This window comes from Danio rerio, chromosome 23, assembly GCF_049306965.1.
Source record: "Danio rerio strain Tuebingen ecotype United States chromosome 23, GRCz12tu, whole genome shotgun sequence".
NCBI lineage: Eukaryota > Metazoa > Chordata > Actinopteri > Cypriniformes > Danionidae > Danio > Danio rerio.
The window spans coordinates 257,988-277,191 of NC_133198.1; the positions used below are offsets into that span (position 1 = coordinate 257,988).

A 19,204-nucleotide genomic window follows, 5' to 3' on the forward strand; every position below is an offset into this window, starting at 1 on the left:
GCAGTCTTAGCAAAAAACCCAGACTTCCCTCTCCCCAGACACTTCCTCCAGCTCCTCCGGGGGGATCCCGAGGCGTTCCTAGGCCAGCCGAGAGACATAGTCCCTCCAGTGGGACATGCCTGGAACACCTGCCTAGGTAGGCGTCCAGGAGGCATCCGAACAGATGCCTGAGCCCCTGCAGCTGACCTCTCTGGATGTGGAGGAGCAGCGGCTTGACTCTGAGCTCCTCCCGGGTGTCAGAGCTCCTCTATTAGGGTGCACCCTGCCACCCTGTGAAGCAAACTCATTTCGGCCGCTTGTATGCAAGATCTTGTGATTTAAGTCATGTCCCAAAGCTCATGCCCATAGGTGAGAGTAGGAACGTAGACTGACCGGTAAATCGAGAGCTTTGCCTTTCAGCACAGCTCCTTCTTTACCACAACGGACGAGTACATCGACCACATTACTGCTGCCGCTGCACCAATCCGCCTGTCAATCTACTGTTCCATCCTTCCCTCACTCGTGAACAAAACCCCGAGATACTTGAACTCCTCCACTTGAGGTAAGGACTCCCATGAACCCTCGAGCACCCTGGTGAGGGTATAGAGCTGGTCCAGTGTACCACGGCCTGGATGAAACCCGCATTGTTCCTCCTGAATCCTAGGTTCAACCATCAGCCGGATCCTCTCCAGTATCCTGGCATAGACTTTCCCAGGGAGGGCGAGGAGTGTGATCCCCCTATAGTTAGTGCACACTCTCCGGTCCCCCTTCTTAAAAGTGCAACCCAGGCTCATTCTGATCAATGTAGTCCCATGGACATTTCTAGAGACCACGATTTACGTGGTCGGAGGTACGTATGGCTGCATTTCATTTTTTTAAGCAAATACTATGGGGCGGTGTGACGCCGCTCTTTTTCGTGCTTGCCGGCTGACAGCTCACCTCCATGTGGGGCGCTTTCCCTCCGCAACCAGTTTGTCTGGTTAGCTCGACGTGTACGTCGGCGGAGGAGACCCGAAGGAGAGCTGACCACGATGACGGCGACGGCCGAGTTCCAGAAATAAGGTAAGACTAAAACAAAATCCAAAAAATAAAGTGAGCGAGTGAATAACAGGGCGAGAATGTGGTGAAATCTGAAAACGTGGTCAAAATCAGACGAGGGCTTTATTTTTTTTCTGGACTGCTTTTGTAAATCATTGCTTGGGTTTAGGGAAGCAAGCGGTGGGCGGGTCAATCGGTAAAACTGGTTGGGTTTAGGGAAGGAGTAGGAGGAGGGTGGATCGGCTGATTGGCCGGTCACCCAGTCAATCATTCAGTCAGTCGGAAAGACAGTTGCTCGACAGCGGCCTCCGGCGGCTTCACGCGAGAACATAGCAGGTGCAAACAGCGCTCGCGAGAGGCATTCGAGATGTGAAAACAAAAACTGCACAAATCCGTATCTCCCGTACCTCCAGAAACGCCCGTGGGCCTATGTTTCCAGAATGAGCCTGGGTTGTAAAAACGGGAACCACCACTGACCTCCATGCAATATTGCAGACGTGTCAGCCCCGCAACATCCAGAGACGGTATACAGTGCTGTATTATTATTCCGTTATGCAAAGAGAAACACAAAGTACATGACAGAAATAAATACTTGTCAAGAGGGGCGTAATAAGACCACTTCATGGTGCTTTAGTGTTCAGTGTAAGTTTCAGGAATAATATGAATATCTTCCTCTGCTTTCCTCCAGTGTTGTAATCTGTTTTTCTGCTCAGCGCTCCTGTGGATCATGTTTACTACGACCCAACAGACTACTTCGACATCAGCCAGCATGAGGTGGACAGACAGGATGACCTGGAGTACGAGGTCAGCACCGTCCCGTCAGGGCTTGATCACACACAAATAAAAACATGAGATGAGGAGCTCAGGAATGAGTTAAAAAAGCATGCTGTAGCACGATCTATATGATGCAATATTATGAACATGAAGTATAACAGAGCCATTATACATAGGACAACAGTGTTTATAAAACAGTGGAGCCTTTCAGAAGAATGTTTAACGCTCATCTGCGTCTGAAATCCTGGAATTATATCATCTTTGCATTAAAAAGCGAACTCATACATGTGTGAGGTGTGTGTACTGCAGTGTGTGTGTGTGCAGGACAGTAGATCTGACAGTATTGTCTCCTCTGGCTGCCGTTATCAGTCTCACACTGCTGTTTTCCTCTTTCTGAAAGTCTTCATAACACCATGCTGCAGTTTCTGTCATTATTTCAGCCAATAGGAGTGTAGAATTTCACGATAATGTCAAAACCTGTTTGAGCATTATTTAAATGTAAGTGCATACTAATTAAGGCCACTTAATATAAAGTGGGTTGCTGGTTTTCCTTTGGGCCGGAGCATCCTCTTATCTGTGTGTGTGTGTGTGTGTGTGTGTGTGTGTGTGTGTGTGTGTGTGTGTGTGTGTGTGTGTGTCTGTGTGTGTGTGTGTGTGTCCTCCAGGAGGTGGAACTGTATAAATCATGTCAGCAGGATAAGCTGGGCCTGACCGTGTGTTATCGCACTGATGATGAAGAGGATCTGGGCATCTACGTGGGGGAGGTGAGGAAACCTTTACTTATTTTTTATTGTAAAATATTTGCTATTTTTGTGCAAAACTTTGTACAAGAGTAATGCAGAATGATCCTGAGACCATAATAGCTAGAAATACAGGTAAATATATATACACGTTTACTTTATATTTATTTAAGGTTTTCAATGCAAATCCAATAGATCCACTGGTTTGGTAAATAAAGCAGCAAATCTCTCATCAAACTATCTGCACTTTCTATATTCTGCATTCTGTGTGATCCACATTACTGCCACAGGTTTGGTGAACAAAGCAAGTCTCATATAATACTACATCTACTAAAAGACTGAACATATTACTGTTATGCACAGAAATCATGTAAACATATCAGTCAATAATGAAATAAAAGCTGAATGAACATATATGCAGACACATGTGCAGAAGAGAATGGATGGGCAGATGAGTGTGTGGGTCTGCTGATGCATTATGAATGAAGGCTGAGGGAGGACTGTGAACATTACATAAATCACACTTAAATCACACGTCGTGTTGAATCTGAAACAGCGCTTCATCTCATCTGATGACCTCGCTTAAGCATTACAATCACAGCACATTTATCACGGTAAAGCTCAAGTTTTGTGTAAGTTTGTATTATTTTTGTGATAGACCATTTACATTGATAACAAATAACAGCTACAGCCACACTGCGAAATAACTCTTACTGAGAGTTTGTGTCTTGTTTCCCGTCCAAAAATCTACAAACTCCTAAATCAAGAAGCATTTTCTAGAGGAGTAATAAATAAAGTGTTGTTTTCAGGAAAAATGAGTCAGAATGAAGAGAGATTCTGCTTAACACAAGCAGAATAACCTGACTGGAGGAAGCAGAATCATCACATGTCAAAAGGAAAAGCTCGACTAGCTTGCTTCCCCCATTGTCAGATTATTCAGAAACTCTCTTCATTTTGACTCATTATTTCTAAAAACAAGATGATAGGTTGTGCTTATAGAAAATGCTTCTTGATTTAAGAATCTTTAGATATCTGGACAGGGGCGGACTGGCAATCTGGCAATTCTGGCAAATGCCAGAGGGGCCGGACCAATTTTTAAATGTGGGCCGGTCAGTTTTTTATTTTTTTTATTTGTTTTTGTTTTTAAGTGCAGACAGCTTTTATCTCTTGCTAGATGTGATATTATGATGATGATGATAAAAATAATAATAATAATAAATGTTAAGCATTTGGCCCAATCGGCAACTGCCGCCTGGTTTCAAGATGGGCCGACCCAATCCGAGGTTACCCGGACATAATTAAAATCGGGCAAGATTGTCATATTATTTCACCATCTTTACACCAAAATAAATAGTTATTGTGCGTGTCCGTGGGTGGGGTTGTGTCGGTGTGGTAATGTGGGCTGGTGTGGCAACAGTGCCAGGGCTGAATTTTTGTCTCAGTCCGCCCCTGTATCTGGACTAAAACCCAGACTAAGACTGTCAGTAAGAGCAGCAGTGTTGCAGTGTTTTTGTAACAGAAGCATTGCAGTCAAACGTAACACAGCTTCAGCTATAAACTAAACTAGTATCCATTTAAAATGGACTGTGAATGTCTGAGAAATCATATTTCACATTATTGCAGGTCAACCCAAACAGTATCGCAGCTAAAGACGGCCGAATACGAGAGGGAGACCGAATCCTGCAGGTAACACCAGACTAACACAAACACAAGAGCTCAAACATAACCAGCTTCCAGGACCAACACTGATATTAAAGCTCTATTAAAGCACAAAATATTAATTATTATTATTATTATTAATGGTCAAAGTAATAAAAGCAATCATGACTGGAGTAATCATTTCATTTGAAACTACATAAAATAAGTAATAAATATTTAATAAATAAGTTTTAAACATTTTTTTAACATTTAATAAAAGCAGCTTTGATAAACAGAATGAAGTTCTTTAAATTATAAAATAAAATTAATAATAATAATAATAATAAAACACCTCAAACTGACTGGTAGAGTACATTTTTTACCTTGAATTTTTTCTGTTTTAAAAAAAAAGTTATTTAATATTTCTCCCTAACATATTGATTTGGCTATGGCTAATTTTGGACTGTGATCTTCAGTTTTTTGGTAAGTTTTGGAGTTAATAACTGCTGTACACAGTGCATTATAGTGTGCCATTTGGCTTGCAGCGTTACTCTACTTCCTCTACAAAATAGCAGAAAACTGTGCATAAGTGTGTGTGATTTGGGAAACAGCATATGCAGTGTGCACTTAAACCTTCAACAAGACATAAGCCGATGTTACTGTGTGCAGATTAATGGGGTGGACGTTCAGAACCGAGAGGAAGCCGTGGCCATCTTGACCAGAGAGGACAGCACTAACATATCTCTGCTCCTGGCACGGCCAGACATCGAGGTGAGAGTCAGTTTATAATAGACGACACTTTAATACATCTGCATATTGCAGATCATTCATTAATAGAGGAGAGATGGCGACTGCATACTTCACACGCGATGATGAGAAGACTCGCAGTTCATTTGAAAAAGCCTATTTAAGAGCTCGCCTTTACACATCACGTAAATCTAGACAAGGTGGACGGTGATGGGCCACTTTCATATCAGTCAGATCACCGCTTCAGAATCCCGGTAGTTTGATCGGGTATTTTTGCATTAAAAAGTCACAAAAGTAAACAAGCATTTTTATCTTTTCGGCGTGAAAATTGCATTTAAAATATCCTTGTTAATTTGAAGCATCTTTAAGCACTTTTCAACAAAGCAAGCCAGTTTTGCAGATATTCCAAGAGTTGCATTTCGAAAAGCCAAATTCCAGCACTTTAAGCACCTTAATCAATAAATACCAAAATCAGAGAATGTCTCTCTTAAAACAAGCTAAATAACCTGGTTTTCACTTTAAAATAACATTATTGTGGGTTTAGTTTTTGCTGCGGTTTGGAAAATGCTCGATGATTCCTGCAGCTGATAAAGCAACACATTCACACATTACTAGAATAGTCTGCTCATTCCAGCGGCAGCAGACACGTGTGTGCAGTGCACAGGTGAACACACGGCTCTATTCTGCCCTCTGTTTACAAACCAAAGCAGACAGGAGAGGTCAGAGAAGGACAAAAACCCAGACCAGGACATACATGAAAGAGAGAGAGAGAGAGAAAAGAGCGAGGAGAAATGAGGACAGAGCCGGCTCCACAGTCTTTGTTGGACTCAAGGTCATGTTTTAGAGCGAGACACACTTTAGGCCATACTATAACACACACACAAGCTCCAAAACACATCGCTTTCATTCCCGTCAGAGACATCAGCTGTGTTCAGAATGAAATGGTAGAATTATATTTAACATTTGTTTATGCTTATGAAGCACTTTGAGTTTCCTGTTGTGCAGGGAAAGTGCTTTATAAATAAAGGCTCATTCATTTTCCTTTAGCTTAGTCTACTGTTTATCAGGAATCACCACAGTGGAATGAACCGCCAACTATTCCAGCAAATGTTTCACACAGCGGATGCGCTTCCAGCTGCAACACAGTACTGGAAAACACCCATACACACTCATTCACACACACACACACACACACACACACACACACACACACACACTCATAAAGGCCAGTGTAGTTGATCAGTTCCCCTATAGCGCATGTGTTTGGACTGTAACCGGAGCACCCGGAGGAAACCCACACCAACACGGGGAGAACATGCAAACTCAGAAACACCAACTGACCCAGCCGAGACTCAAACCAGAGACCTTCTTACTGTGAGGCCACAATGCTAACCACTGCGCCACCGTGCCGTCCATCGTTTAACTCTAATAAATAGAAATATAAGTGTGCAGGTAACACAATAAGCACACAGTGTCATCCATCATCCTGAAGCTGAAGGTCATCTTGAGCAGGATACAGCAGTCATGCAGAGCTCTCATGTTTGATGAAGCACCACACAGCACAGAGAGCAGGAGAGTGAGTGTGCTGAAGTCAAGAGAAGATGCAGATCATTGTGTTTCAGTTGGAGTCTTCATTGATTGGGGACAAACCCCATCGGCTGCCAACTTGCTTAAACAGCCCTATTCATCATCTTTAGCCCATGTGGAAGCCATAGCAACAGTCCGTATCCCACCGGTGAATATTTAAATAAAACATAATGCAACCCCCCGAAGGAAGAACTAGTTCATGAATACAAATAGACCGAGTCAACATGCGGCGACGTCTGAGGCCTTCACAAACTTCATTTAGCTTGATGCCATTTGACATGAAGCTGCGCGAGCAAATCAGGATCTCGGAAAACACAGCTCATTTGCATATAATAATCACATCAGTGGACGGCAGTGTGCACATGCCAATATGTGTTTAATAAAGCAACTCAATCAACAGTGAGATACATCTGCATATGTACAACGCTTTAATCATATTCTACAGTCAATCATCCTACTTCAGCTTAGTGTCTTATTTATCAGGGGTCACCACAGCGGAATGAACCACCAACTACTCCAGCATATGTTTTAAAAAGCGATACCCTTCCAGCCGCAAACCAATACTGGTAAACACCCACACACACACACACACACTCATACACTATGGCCAGTATAGTTGAGCAGTTCCCCTATAGCACATGTGTTTGGACTGTGGAGGAAACCGGAGCACCCGGAGGAAACCCACACCAACACGGGGAGAACATGCAAACTCCACACAGAAACACCAACTGACCCAACCGAGACTCAAACCAGCGTCTTAAGTGCTGTGAGGCCACAGTGCTAACCACTGCGCCACCATGCCACTCCATATTCAATGTTCATACAGAAATACATCAGATACAGAAGTGTGCCTCATATACAAACCAAATAACACCACATACAGGACTAACAACATCTGAACACTGAAGGGTAATTTTGCAAACTGTCACTGAAACTGTGCTGTTTCAGATTTGGGGTCAGTAGCACACAAGTGTGTGTGTGTGGTGGTGTGTTTTAGGGAAGGTCCAGATGGTGTGTGGGCCCGTGGGCCCGTGTATTCCCCAGCACAGGTGGTGGCTCATTTGGAGGAACCTCAGGTTTGATTGTCTAGAACAACAGATGGGAAAGACCTGAAGTCAGTCAGAGTAGCAGAGCTTGAGCTTAGTGAGATGCACACTGCCCTCTGCTGCTCACCACGGGACATCTGAGGTCCTGCATGTTTCTTTTTGCTGTTGATTATTCAGATATTAGCTCCTTTGCACTCAATTGAGTGTCTCCCCTGTGATTACGTTGGTGCTTTGTTGGCCCAATGACTTCCATTAGAATCACATTTATTGATTGCAAAGCCATGGTACAAACGTGTAACTAAAAGGTCCATATTTAATACCTCATGGGTACGTATTAGTACCTAAAAATTACAAATATGTACATCTTGAAAATTTTAGGTACTAATATACTCCTTTCAGGTACCAATATGGACCCTTTAAGTAGAAATGTGTAGCTTTTGAGAAGGTACCACCCCAGTGACAGCTCGCGTAGCTTTATTTCTGAGACTGTATGATTGTGGATCTGCTCCCTGTTAAACAGAAATTAAGGACAAATCTATACAGGAGGGTGAAGATCTCTTCAGTTGTGCAGAACAGCCCTGTAAAGACAGAAGTACAGTGATTCTGCAAGTGTCTTGAAATGGTTTGCCTAATTTATATGTTCTCTTTCTTCTACAACTCAAACAGAATGAGGCTGATGATCTGGATCTAGAGTTGGGCATGGGCCTGGATCTGGAGGACTTGGAGAACGCCTCAAACGTGCCCAGCCCACACCACCGCAGCAAAGCCAGCTCCCTGCTGAGTGACGTCAGCGGGATTCGAGCTAATCGGCCGAATTTGTGGCACACGGCCCTCAATAACAGCCAGGAGCTGGACAGCGGTGTGGGCCGCACGGATGAGAGCACACGCTGCGAAGAGTCCTCAGAACTGGCTGAAGATGCCACCAGTGCATGCACCACCAACGCCACCAACACGCCGGGCAGCCTGCGCAAGTTTAAAGCGGCTCAGCATGGGTTTGAGTTCCACTACAGCAATGACTCTTTACTGGGACCAGATGGGGTGGACCACGGAGCTCCTGAATCACTGGGAGCAAGCAAAGTGCCGGGGTTAACCGAAGAAGAATACGAACGCTACCGAGAGCTTCTGGAGATCCGCTGCCTTTACGAGAAGAACGGAAACGCACTTCTGTATTTGGATGGAAGAAACCAGTGTGACTTTGCAGGGGGAAGCATCCCTGTCGATATGAACTGCAACGAGAGTTTGATGCAGCACGAAATCGCTCTTCTGGATGAGGAAATACGACATCTGGAGTTTAAATGGCGCAATGTCTTGCGCGCACAGAAGATGCAGCAGTTGCGCCAACGCTGCTTAAAGGTCTGGCCTGCTGATGAAGAGGACGATGAAGACAAAGGAGCAAAGGCAAGATGTGGAGGCGCAGAATCAATCCACCATGACCTCTCGGATATCAACGAGATCCCAGAAAGGGAGCGTTCTGATAAGGAAAGCACAAGCGCATATAACACTGGAGGGGAGAGCTGTAGGAGCACACCTCTGGCTAGCGAACGAAACCCTTCGCTGTCCGCAGCTGGAGACTCCAGTGCCTCTGCAACCATGCGGCCTCGGACGCCACGTCACAAAACAAGGGAAAGGAATCCAAACTCTGCAGACGTCAAGAAAAAGAGCGAAGAATTGGGGGACGTCAAAAATCCAGCAGCAAGGGTTAGGAACGGCGGCGGTAGGAAGGGTTTGGATGGACCGCGAAGGGGATCCCACACTAATGGAGCTAGTGGGGTAGTAAAAGGGGGACGGAGTGCTGAAAACAGCCCATATCTGTCCCGCCGGCACTGCAGCACCACACTGCCTCAACGCTACCAGAGCTGCATGCAACTGAGAGATGTGACCATCAATGACGGGAATACTGAAGAAGATCCTGCTCACTCCAGCACGACACCTACTGCTAATAAAGACACCACTGCTACTGCCGTGAATATCCCACCTCCATCTTCACCTAGGATGGAGTGGAAGGTGAAGATCCGCAGCGATGGCTCAAGGTACGTGGCTAAACGCCCTGTAAGAGATCGTCTGCTGAAGGCTCGTGCCATGAAGATTCGTGAGGAGCGCAGCGGGATGACCACAGACGATGACGCGGTGAGCGAAATGAAAATGGGGAGATATTGGAGCAAAGAGGAGCGCAAGCAGCAGCTGCTGAGAGCCCGGGAACATCGGAGACGGCGGGAGTTCATGATGCAGAGTCGACTGGACTTCTTGAGGGAGAAAGAAAAGGAGCAAGACTCCGGACCACAGGCTTCCATACTGGAGCTGAGCCAGAAGAAGAGCATGAAGAAGCGCAGCCGACGCATCCTGGACAACTGGATCACCATTCAGGAGCTGCTGGCTCATGGATCCAGCTCTGTGGATGGGAAGAAAGTCTACAACCCGTTGCTCTCCGTGACCACTGTCTGATCGACAGCCAGACTCTAATGAAGTAAGAGTGGAGATGACTGCAAAGTTTAGCCAAGTCTGATGAAGATGCCTAGAGGAATACTCCAGAAACATTGATGGTGGATATAAACATGGCAAACACAGGGCCGAATGCAGAATGAATGTACCTGTTTTCATAATCTGTTTGTAAAAATGGCTTTAATGCTTGAGTTTGAGTCACACTCGAGACTGTTACAATCCAGCGCTGAGGATCTGGAGCATCTCACTGGATCAAAACATTCATTCACAAAGACTTGTCAGATGAATGAAGCGGTGGGCTAGTTTAGTCCTGGAGATCCAGACTTTAGGTTGACACACACAAAAAGCTTAATAAGGAGTAAAACCAGAGTGTGAATTACAGGAGGGTTTGGGGGATCGATCCTCTGATTAATGCTTGATTCCCCTTTAAACGACGTCAAACAAGATGCATGCAGGGTCAGCCGAGTGAGAAATCTGATCTGATCTGTTTCTTAATAATGGAAATAATAATGGCGGCACGGTGGCGCAGTGGTTACACTGTGGCCTCACAGCATGAAGGTCGCTGGTTTGAGTCTCGGCTGGGTCAGTTGGTGTTTCTGTGTAGAGTTTGCATGTTCTCCCCGTGTTGGTGTGGGTTTCCTCCGGGTGCTCCAGTTTCCCCCACAGTCCAAACACATGCGCTATAGGGGAACTGATCAACTACACTGGCCGTAGTGTATGAGTGTGTGTGTGTGTGAGTGTGTATGGGGGTTTCCCAGTACTGGGTTGCAGTTGGAAGGGCATCCGATGTGTAAAACATATACTGGAATAGTTGGCAGTTCATTCCGCTGTGGCGACCACTATTAAATAAAGGGATTAAGCTGAAGGAAAATTAATAAACAAATAGAAATTCACTAATTTATTCATTTTCGCCACAGCGGAATGAACCGCCAACTTATCCAGCATATGGTTAGCTGCAACCCATCTCTGGGAAAACCCATACACACTCATTCACACACACTCATACACTACAGACAATTTAGCCCACCCAATTCCCCTGTACCACATGGGTTTGGACTGTGGGGGTAACCGGAGCACCTGGAGGAAACTCTCGCGAATGCAGGGAGAACATGCAAACTCCACACGGAAACACCAACTGACCCAGGCTCGAACCAGTGACCTTCTTGCTGTGAGGCGACAGCACTACCTACTGCGCCACTGTTTCGCCCCCAAACAGAAATAATAGATAACAGATATACATGTGACCTCCCCTGTAACGGTTCATACCCTTGAGTGCATAATCATGCCAATCAGTCAACATGAGAGAAAAATCCTTCATTAGTCTGAAACTGGCAGCACTGATTAACACCGCAAGTCTTCACTTGTTTATTCCTACATTGAGCCTACAAGCAGTCCAATTAGAAGCAAAGTTTGACCTACAGAAACCTCTGAAACAGCTAATCAGAGGCTAATATAAGTCAGAACACACTGAATATCCCACAAAACACTTCAACATGTTTTATTAATAAATGAGATTTAAATGAAATAAACGCATCAGTTTGATTCACTGAAGCATGTACGACTCAAGCTAACAGTACTGAAGGAGGTGATCTTCACACCCTGAGCATCCTCTCCGGGACCAAACGTGATCACCCCTGATCAAAGACGTGTTAATGATCAGGAAATAAAGCACACCGAGCAATCAACATTCTGTTGTATAAACCGGTTTCTTATAGTCCTTTCACTCCACCGCTCTGCATATTCACACCACTCCTATTATTAGTTCAAGAGTTCACGCTAAGATCTTGCAGGTTCTGCATGCTTATCTGGGAGAGAACCTTGAGCTCTGAGATAACTGAGCCCAGGTCTCTCCAGGTCAATAAGCATATAAGGGGGTCCGAGAGCAGGCAGGTGCCGACAGCTCCCCCTGGTAAAGGAGGAAAGAGGGAGATGGGCTGAAAGCGGGGATTCTTCCAGAAAGAAGATAAGGTAGTCGGGTGAAATCGCTCTATTTACTGTAGGCTTGAATCAATCTGATCACAAAATGTGTTGGTAAACCTTCACTCAACAGGTATTCATCACACTTGATCACATCCAAAGATTTAAGTTGAGTCAAAATAACATTACGAGTTACTTCAACTCACAGCAATTAAATGTAGAACTAATTTGCATAAATGAAAATAAGCTTGAACCCTGATTACCATATATTAAGCAAGTTATTATGATTAGAAAATACACAGGAGGTCTTCAACTGTGTGCTGTCGTTGATTTCTGATCCTATCATTGTTTCTTCCAGTGCAGTATCATGATGACTGTTAGTGCAGATGACTGATGTTAATCTGGTGAATCTGCTGAATCTGCTGCTGTTGTTTTGGCTTCATATGTCATTACGTGTGTCTTAATAACCTAATATGATCATCTACACTGATCAAATGAAGAAGTCAGCAGAAGAGAAAACAGATGAAAAGCCATCACTTTAACAGCTGAGCTGATTTCACAACTGTACAAGCACATGAACCATTGAACAAACAAGCACAGTAAAACAAGATTTCAGCACACAGATATAGGCACAAGCAACGGAAATGCCGGTTTTCTAACGCAGACATGCTCTGAAATCTATGATTTGACTGTATATTTTTGGTGGTACATTTGTCAGTGCTCAAGGAAAGAAAAGAAGAGGAGATTACCGCTCTTTAAAATAATACTTCAGCTTGCATAATCTGATCTGAAAGCGTCTCTTTGATATTGTAAACTGCATGTTGGTCTGGGAAATGTTTCAGTTCTGTTGTGTGAGTTGTTACTGTGTCTGTGGTAAAACTGAACATTATCAGGACATTAATATATCGTGCACATCTGCTCCTCCTGCAGCTCTTACATAAGGAGATTTCTCATACTTCAATGTTTTTAATTAAAACTTTTGCAACTTGTAGTTTGAGTTTCAATCATTATTCCAATCATTATCATTACTTTACACCAGGGGTGTCAAACTCAATTCCTGGAGGTTTAGCTCCAACCCTGCTCCAACACACTTACCTGTAGGTTTCAAACAAGCCTGAAGGACCCAATTAGTTTGATCAGGTGTGTTTAATTAGGGTTGGAACTAAACTGTGCAGAGCTGCGGCCCTCCAGGAACTGAGTTTGACACCTGTGCTGAGCGCACTGTAGAACATCTGAAATGTTGATTTGCTCATTCTAAAATGCCTGAACTGTTTCAGTATAAGTGTTATTATATGATTAATGAATCACTCTGCACTCCAGGTCTCATGTCTTCAAACACCACCGTGCGTTCACTGTGTGTCAGGATTGCCTTCTGGTGCACAAGTCATTTATTAAATGAAGAGAAGATTCACGCAGCCTCTCCGACTGCAGCAAATTCAGTTTTTACTGTTGAGATTTGGCGCCAGATAGTCAGGAAGTGACGTGTTTGTTCTGTTTGACTGGTTGGATGGAAATGCAGCTTTATTCGCACGTCTTTCATGCGATATTCCAGGTTTTTGATGGAAACATAGCTAGTAACAAAGATTTACCCATCTGCTGAGATTTCAGCAAAATTGACCAAAGATGGTGAACGAAATCTTGTTACCACACCTGAGTAAAGGGGAAGGAAAGTTCAGGAAGGTCTATCCTGGGCCTTTTTCTTCAGATTCCAGAGTTTTTGTCGTTTTATTACAGAGAATATTTAAGTCTGAGTACAATCCATGCCTACAGCAGGTTTCTGTAGCGCAACCCAGACAATACAGCACGGCAGACTATTACACATGTACAGAAAACACTCCTTATACAACTCATCAAGCTTTGTAAACTGCTGGAAGAAAGATCAAGCTCCCATAATGACATTCATATGAATAAATGAGGGGAAAAAGGGACAACTCGGTTGTTTTATGTTTAATCCACTTAAATTAGTCAAAACGGTTAACTTAAAAGGATTTGTGTCGGGAGCCCAGCATTTACACCTGCTTCCAATGTTATCACTGGATTGAATGGGCGTTATCAGTGGTTATCAGCTGATAGATATGGGCAAGTAGGGGCCTTCTGAGCATACTAGTAGGCTGAGAAGGCTGTTATCATCTATCCAGATGGTTAATCAGCTATTACTAGAGAAGACTCCAGATCTGTTTACTGTGATGTTGGGTTTATGGTTGGGGTAGATGTTAATCAAATTAATTGGAAATTTAATAAATAATTTGAATAATTTTTGTTCTGACCGCAGCCATATGTGATCGATAGCTGATTGACCATGTGGATGGATGATAACAGCCTTCTCAGCCTACTAGTAGGTGCTGTATCTGGCCCATATCCATCAGCTAAAAACATCCGAATCGGCTGGCATTTATTACAGTCATGGAAAATAATACAAGAATTTATTTCAAATCAACCTTCAAAGTATTTGCATTAAGAGCGAATAAAAGACGACAGGACGCCGGCTGCCACCTCTTCATTTATTGGATGTACAATTATGAAAAATAATAATCATAAAAAAGACTGGAAGCCCAAGATTATTTACAATCGTCCTCTTTGATTCTGTGTCTCTCAGAGATACCGTCGTCAGTCTCGCATCATGATATGTTGAGCTTTAAACAGACGTTCCTCTCTAGATGTGACGACAACAGGACCAAAAAGCAAACCAAATACAGTACATACATACACATATACAGAGAGAACGAGAGATCTATAAAAGCAGAATCATTCAAGTATCAAAAGACAGACCACCAGGATTACTTTACACTTCCTTACTGTTGATATTTTCATCATCTAGCCATGATCCACACGTGTATTCGCTAACGTGATTATTGTGCAAACACTGCGGATGTTACAGGTGCTAGCATTAGCATCTGCTTGTATTTAGCACTGTAGCCGTTATTAATGTACCATGTTTAAAAAACAAATCAAGAGAAATCATTCAAATAAAAAGTACCAGACTTAAAATCTGTGTAAACTAGGGCTAACCGTACTGTATACAGGAACATTTCCCATCTACACCTCATTATTATGCAGTAATATCTACACAGAACGAAACAAAAGGCAGGCTTGTCCATGACATACAGCTATGCAAACTCTAATTCTGGACCTTATATACTGTATATTTATCTAGACAAACCCTGCTTTCTGCAACGCAATCATTAAGACAAACAGCTCCCATAAGAAACTCGACATGTATTAAAAATAAAGCAACAACTCGCCGTTGTTTGTAGTGTCACATTAACCCATGGTTGTGTGTTAGAAATCACAGTATACGTGTATCAGTCACTACAAGAAGCAAGATCTGGACTGTACCATTCTCACTGATTATAATAGTGTACCGTAAGACATCACAACACCTAATATATCTCCCATGACAGTGTCTGTCCCCAAAGATTTCCTCTTTAAATGATCACACCACAGCTAACAATGCTTGAAATGTCTAGCCCATACTGTAAGAACATCTGTACTCCACCCGGACTGACTAGAAATACTGACAGTAAAATCCAGTATCTCAATGTGTGGATGGACTGTTGTTAAAGGAAAACCCCTTTGCATTTTACAGCTCTGCTAGAGTTCAGGAGTGGAGTTTCAACATTTTTATACATTCAGCTGATCCTGGGGTTTAGTGTGAGCATTTTTAGCTTAGCTTAGCATAAATCATTGAATCGGATTAGACCATTAGCATCTCACTCAAAACATTTACAATCTTCCTAGATTAAGCTTGATTCTTCTGTAGTCACATCCTGCACTAAGACTGACGGGGAAAGAAAAGTTGCTATTTTTGTGTTGAAATGGCTAGCAACTATAATCTCATTCTGGCGTAATAATCAAGGAACGTTGCTGTCGTACCTTGGCTAAAGCAGTGCAATTATAATACAATATACCTAAAAATAAGCTTGTTACAGCTAAAAGCTCTGCATGATACCATTGTCAATCTTGGTAGATGATGTAGCCAAAGATGAGTCAAGCTTTGAATAGGAAAAGTGCTGAAATTCATTTATTTTTGGGCAAGATGCTAACGGTCTAATCCAATTCAATGATTTATACTAAGCTAAGCTAAAAGTGCACTCAATGAGACCCAGAAATGAGCTAAATTGACTCCAACATGGCAGAAAACTCTAGGAGTGCTGTTAAATGAGTCTATTTGCCAAAATAAAGTGGAGTTTTCCTGTAATTGGACATTAAACGACAAAACTGAACTGTTAAATCAGTGTTATGCTGAACTGAAATCAGCGTTTTCTAACTAAATGCTTTCTTTTTATGAGCTTATCAGACAAAACTGAAGCATCTGCACTTTGACGGATAAATGAGTGTCTGTTTGTCTGAAATTACAAGCAAAACAAGTGTGTAACTTGTCGATTCTCCAACAAAATAAACCAAAACACTGCCTGTAATAGAGAATATAGAGAATGACGCTCACTTTCAGTGTGCCAAAACTAAATGAGTTCATCTGACATCTCATACACTGCATAACCTGCTCTTCTTATTTGCATTTTTAGTCTTGCATCTAGTCCAAACGTCTAATAATTCTTAAATCAGACAGCATTTTCTAGACAAGCAAAACATATGAGCTTGTTTTAAGAAGTAATACAGTCTGTTCAACTGAAGAGAGTTTACCCTCATAATAATCTGCCAATAGTAAAAGCAGAATAATCTAGAAAAAAGGAAAATCAAGATTATTCTGCTTCCCCTATAGTCAGATTATTCTGCTTCCCCCATAGTCAGATTATTCTGCTTCCCCCATAGTCAGATTATTCTGCTTCCCCCATAGTCAGATTATTCTGCTTCCCCCATAGTCAGATTATTCTGCTTCCCCCATAGTCAGATTATTCTGTTTCCCCCATAGTCAGATTATTCTGTTTCCCCATAGTCAGATTATTCTGCTTCCCCATAGTCAGATTATTCTGTTTCCCCCATAGTCAGATTATTCTGTTTCCCCATAGTCGGATTATTCTGCTTCCCCATAGTCGGATTATTCTGCTTCCCCCATAGTCAGATTATTCTGTTTCCCCATAGTCAGATTATTCTGCTTCCCCATAGTCAGATTATTCTGTTTGCCCCATAGTCAGATTATTCTGCTTCCCCCATAGTCAGATTATTCTGCTTCCCCCATAGTCAGATTATTCTGTTTCCCCATAGTCAGATTATTCTGCTTCCCCATAGTCAGATTATTATTATTCTGCTTCCCCCATAGTCAGATTATTCTGTTTCCCCCATAGTGAGATTATTCTGCTTCCCCATAGTCAGATTATTCTGTTTCCCCATAGTCAGATTATTCTGCTTCCCCATAGTCAGATTATTCTGCTTCCCCATAGTCAGATTATTCTGCTTCCCCATAGTCAGATTATTCTGCTTCCCCCATAGTCAGATTATTCTGCTTCCCCATAGTCAGATTATTCTGTTTCCCCCATAGTCAGATTATTCTGCTTCCCCATAGTCGGATTATTCTGCTTCCCCCATAGTCAGATTATTCTGCTTCCCCATAGTCAGATTATTCTGCTTCCCCATAGTCAGATTATTCTGCTTCCCCATAGTCAGATTATTCTGCTTCCCCATAGTCAGATTATTCTGCTTCCCCATAGTCAGATTATTCTGCTTCCCCATAGTCAGATTATTCTGCTTCCCCCATAGTCAGATTATTCTGCTTCCCCCATAGTCAGATTATTCTGCTTCCCCCATAGTCAGATTACTCTGCTTCCCCCATAGTCAGATTACTCTGCTTCCCCCATTGTCAGATTACTCTGCTTCCCTCATAGTCAGATTATTCTGCTTCCCCATAGTCAGATTATTCTGCTTCCCCCATAGTCAGATTATTCTGCTTCCCCCATAGTCAAATTATTCTGCTTCCCCCATAGTCAGATTATTCTGCTTCCCCCATAGTCAGATTATTCTGCTTCCCCCATAGTCAGATTATTCTGCTTCCCCCATAGTCAAATTATTCTGCTTCCCCCATAGTCAGATTATTCTGCTCCCCCATAGTCAGATTATTCTGCTTCCCCCAGTCAGATTATTCTGCTTCCCCCATAGTCAGATTATTCTGCTTCCCCCATAGTCAGATTATTCTGCTTCCCTCGTTGTCAGATTATTCTGCTTCCCCCATTGTCAGATTATTCTGCTTCCCTCATAGTCAGATTATCCTGCTTCCCCATAGTCAGATTATCCTGCTTCCCCCATAGTCAGATTATTCTGCTTCCCCCATAGTCAGATTATTCTGCTTCCCCCATAGTCAGATTATTCTGCTTCCCCCATAGTCAGATTATTCTGCTTCCCCATAGTCAGATTATTCTGCTTCCCCCATAGTCAGATTATTCTGCTTCCCCCATAGTCAGATTATTCTGCTTCCCCCATAGTCAGATTATTCTGCTTCCCCCATAGTCAGATTATTCTGCTTCCCCATAGTCAGATTATTCTGCTTCCCCCATAGTCAGATTATTCTGCTTCCCCCATAGTCAGATTATTCTGCTTCCCCATAGTCAGATTATTCTGCTTCCCCCATAGTCAGATTATTCTGCTTCCCCCATAGTCAGATTATTCTGCTTCCCCCATAGTCAGATTATTCTGCTTCCCCCATAGTCAGATTATTCTGCTTCCTCCATAGTCAGATTATTCTGCTTCCCCCATAGTCAGATTATTCTGCTTCCCCCATAGTCAGATTATTCTGCTTCCCCCATAGTCAGATTACTCTGCTTGTTTTCAGGAGAAACTCTCTTCATTTTGACTCATTATTGCTGATAACAACACTAGATTTGACGCTAGTCTAGTAAATGCTTCTTAATTTACACACATTTAGATGTTTGGGCTAGAAACAGAACACAAACCTTGCATTTTGCAGTGTAACAGAGCTTGTGTTCGAATAGTGTGCGGACGGGACACTGCGTGTGTCTTTGGCTCGAGTGTATGAGATGAAAACCTGCTGACGGATTTGACGGTTTGATTTCCCTGTGTGTGTGTGAGACACTTACATACAGTATATCTACATGAACACACACTCACACACGAAACACAAGTGACTTTTCATCCGGGCTGTCATTGGCATCCCAACCTTCTTTAGAGTTTGGCATCCGACACAGTGGTCAGCTGAAGGAGACATACACACACAGACGGATTAAAACAAACCAAATCAATAAAGCAGGGGCTCATGCACACATGCTGATGCCATTAACAGTCGATATCAGAAGAGGTTCACAAGCAGGAGCGAAAGGAGAAAGATGCTGCTGTGACAGATTTTCTCTACAAACTTCACTCCTCTGGACTCTCCATTAATAATTCATTAAT

At 43.0% G+C, this 19,204-nt stretch overlaps 2 protein-coding genes across 31 annotated transcripts in view; one reads left to right on the forward strand and one right to left on the reverse strand.

Moving 5' to 3' along the window:
* Positions 1 to 12,896, forward strand: part of LOC100001805 (PDZ domain-containing protein 4) — a 35,853-nt gene extending 22,957 nt beyond the window's left edge. For both annotated transcript variants that reach the window (XM_001341695.10, XM_068216817.2), the window contains exons 3-7: positions 1,731 to 1,821; positions 2,457 to 2,555; positions 4,155 to 4,217; positions 4,839 to 4,940; positions 8,216 to 12,896. In XM_001341695.10, coding sequence (XP_001341731.4) covers positions 1,731 to 1,821; positions 2,457 to 2,555; positions 4,155 to 4,217; positions 4,839 to 4,940; positions 8,216 to 9,991 — 2,131 coding nt within the window. In that variant the 3' untranslated portion in view covers positions 9,992 to 12,896. The remainder of the gene's footprint in view (positions 1 to 1,730; positions 1,822 to 2,456; positions 2,556 to 4,154; positions 4,218 to 4,838; positions 4,941 to 8,215) is intronic.
* The window catches only part of LOC101885863 (ankyrin repeat and SAM domain-containing protein 1A), a 134,530-nt gene that overhangs the window by 13,423 nt on the left and 101,903 nt on the right, over positions 1 to 19,204 (reverse strand). For 3 of the 29 annotated variants that reach the window (XR_012398908.1, XR_012398895.1, XR_012398887.1), the window contains 2 exons: positions 18,612 to 19,006; positions 14,393 to 16,635 (listed from right to left, as the gene is read on the reverse strand). The exons of 1 other annotated variant lie outside the window; for it this stretch is intronic. Coding sequence is in view for 4 of the 28 variants with exons in the window: in XM_073939597.1 (XP_073795698.1) it covers positions 19,003 to 19,006 (4 nt within the window). In the remaining 24 variants the exon portion in view is untranslated. 25 more of the 29 variants (XR_012398902.1, XR_012398900.1, XR_012398888.1 and 22 more) reach the window with 15 other exon arrangements.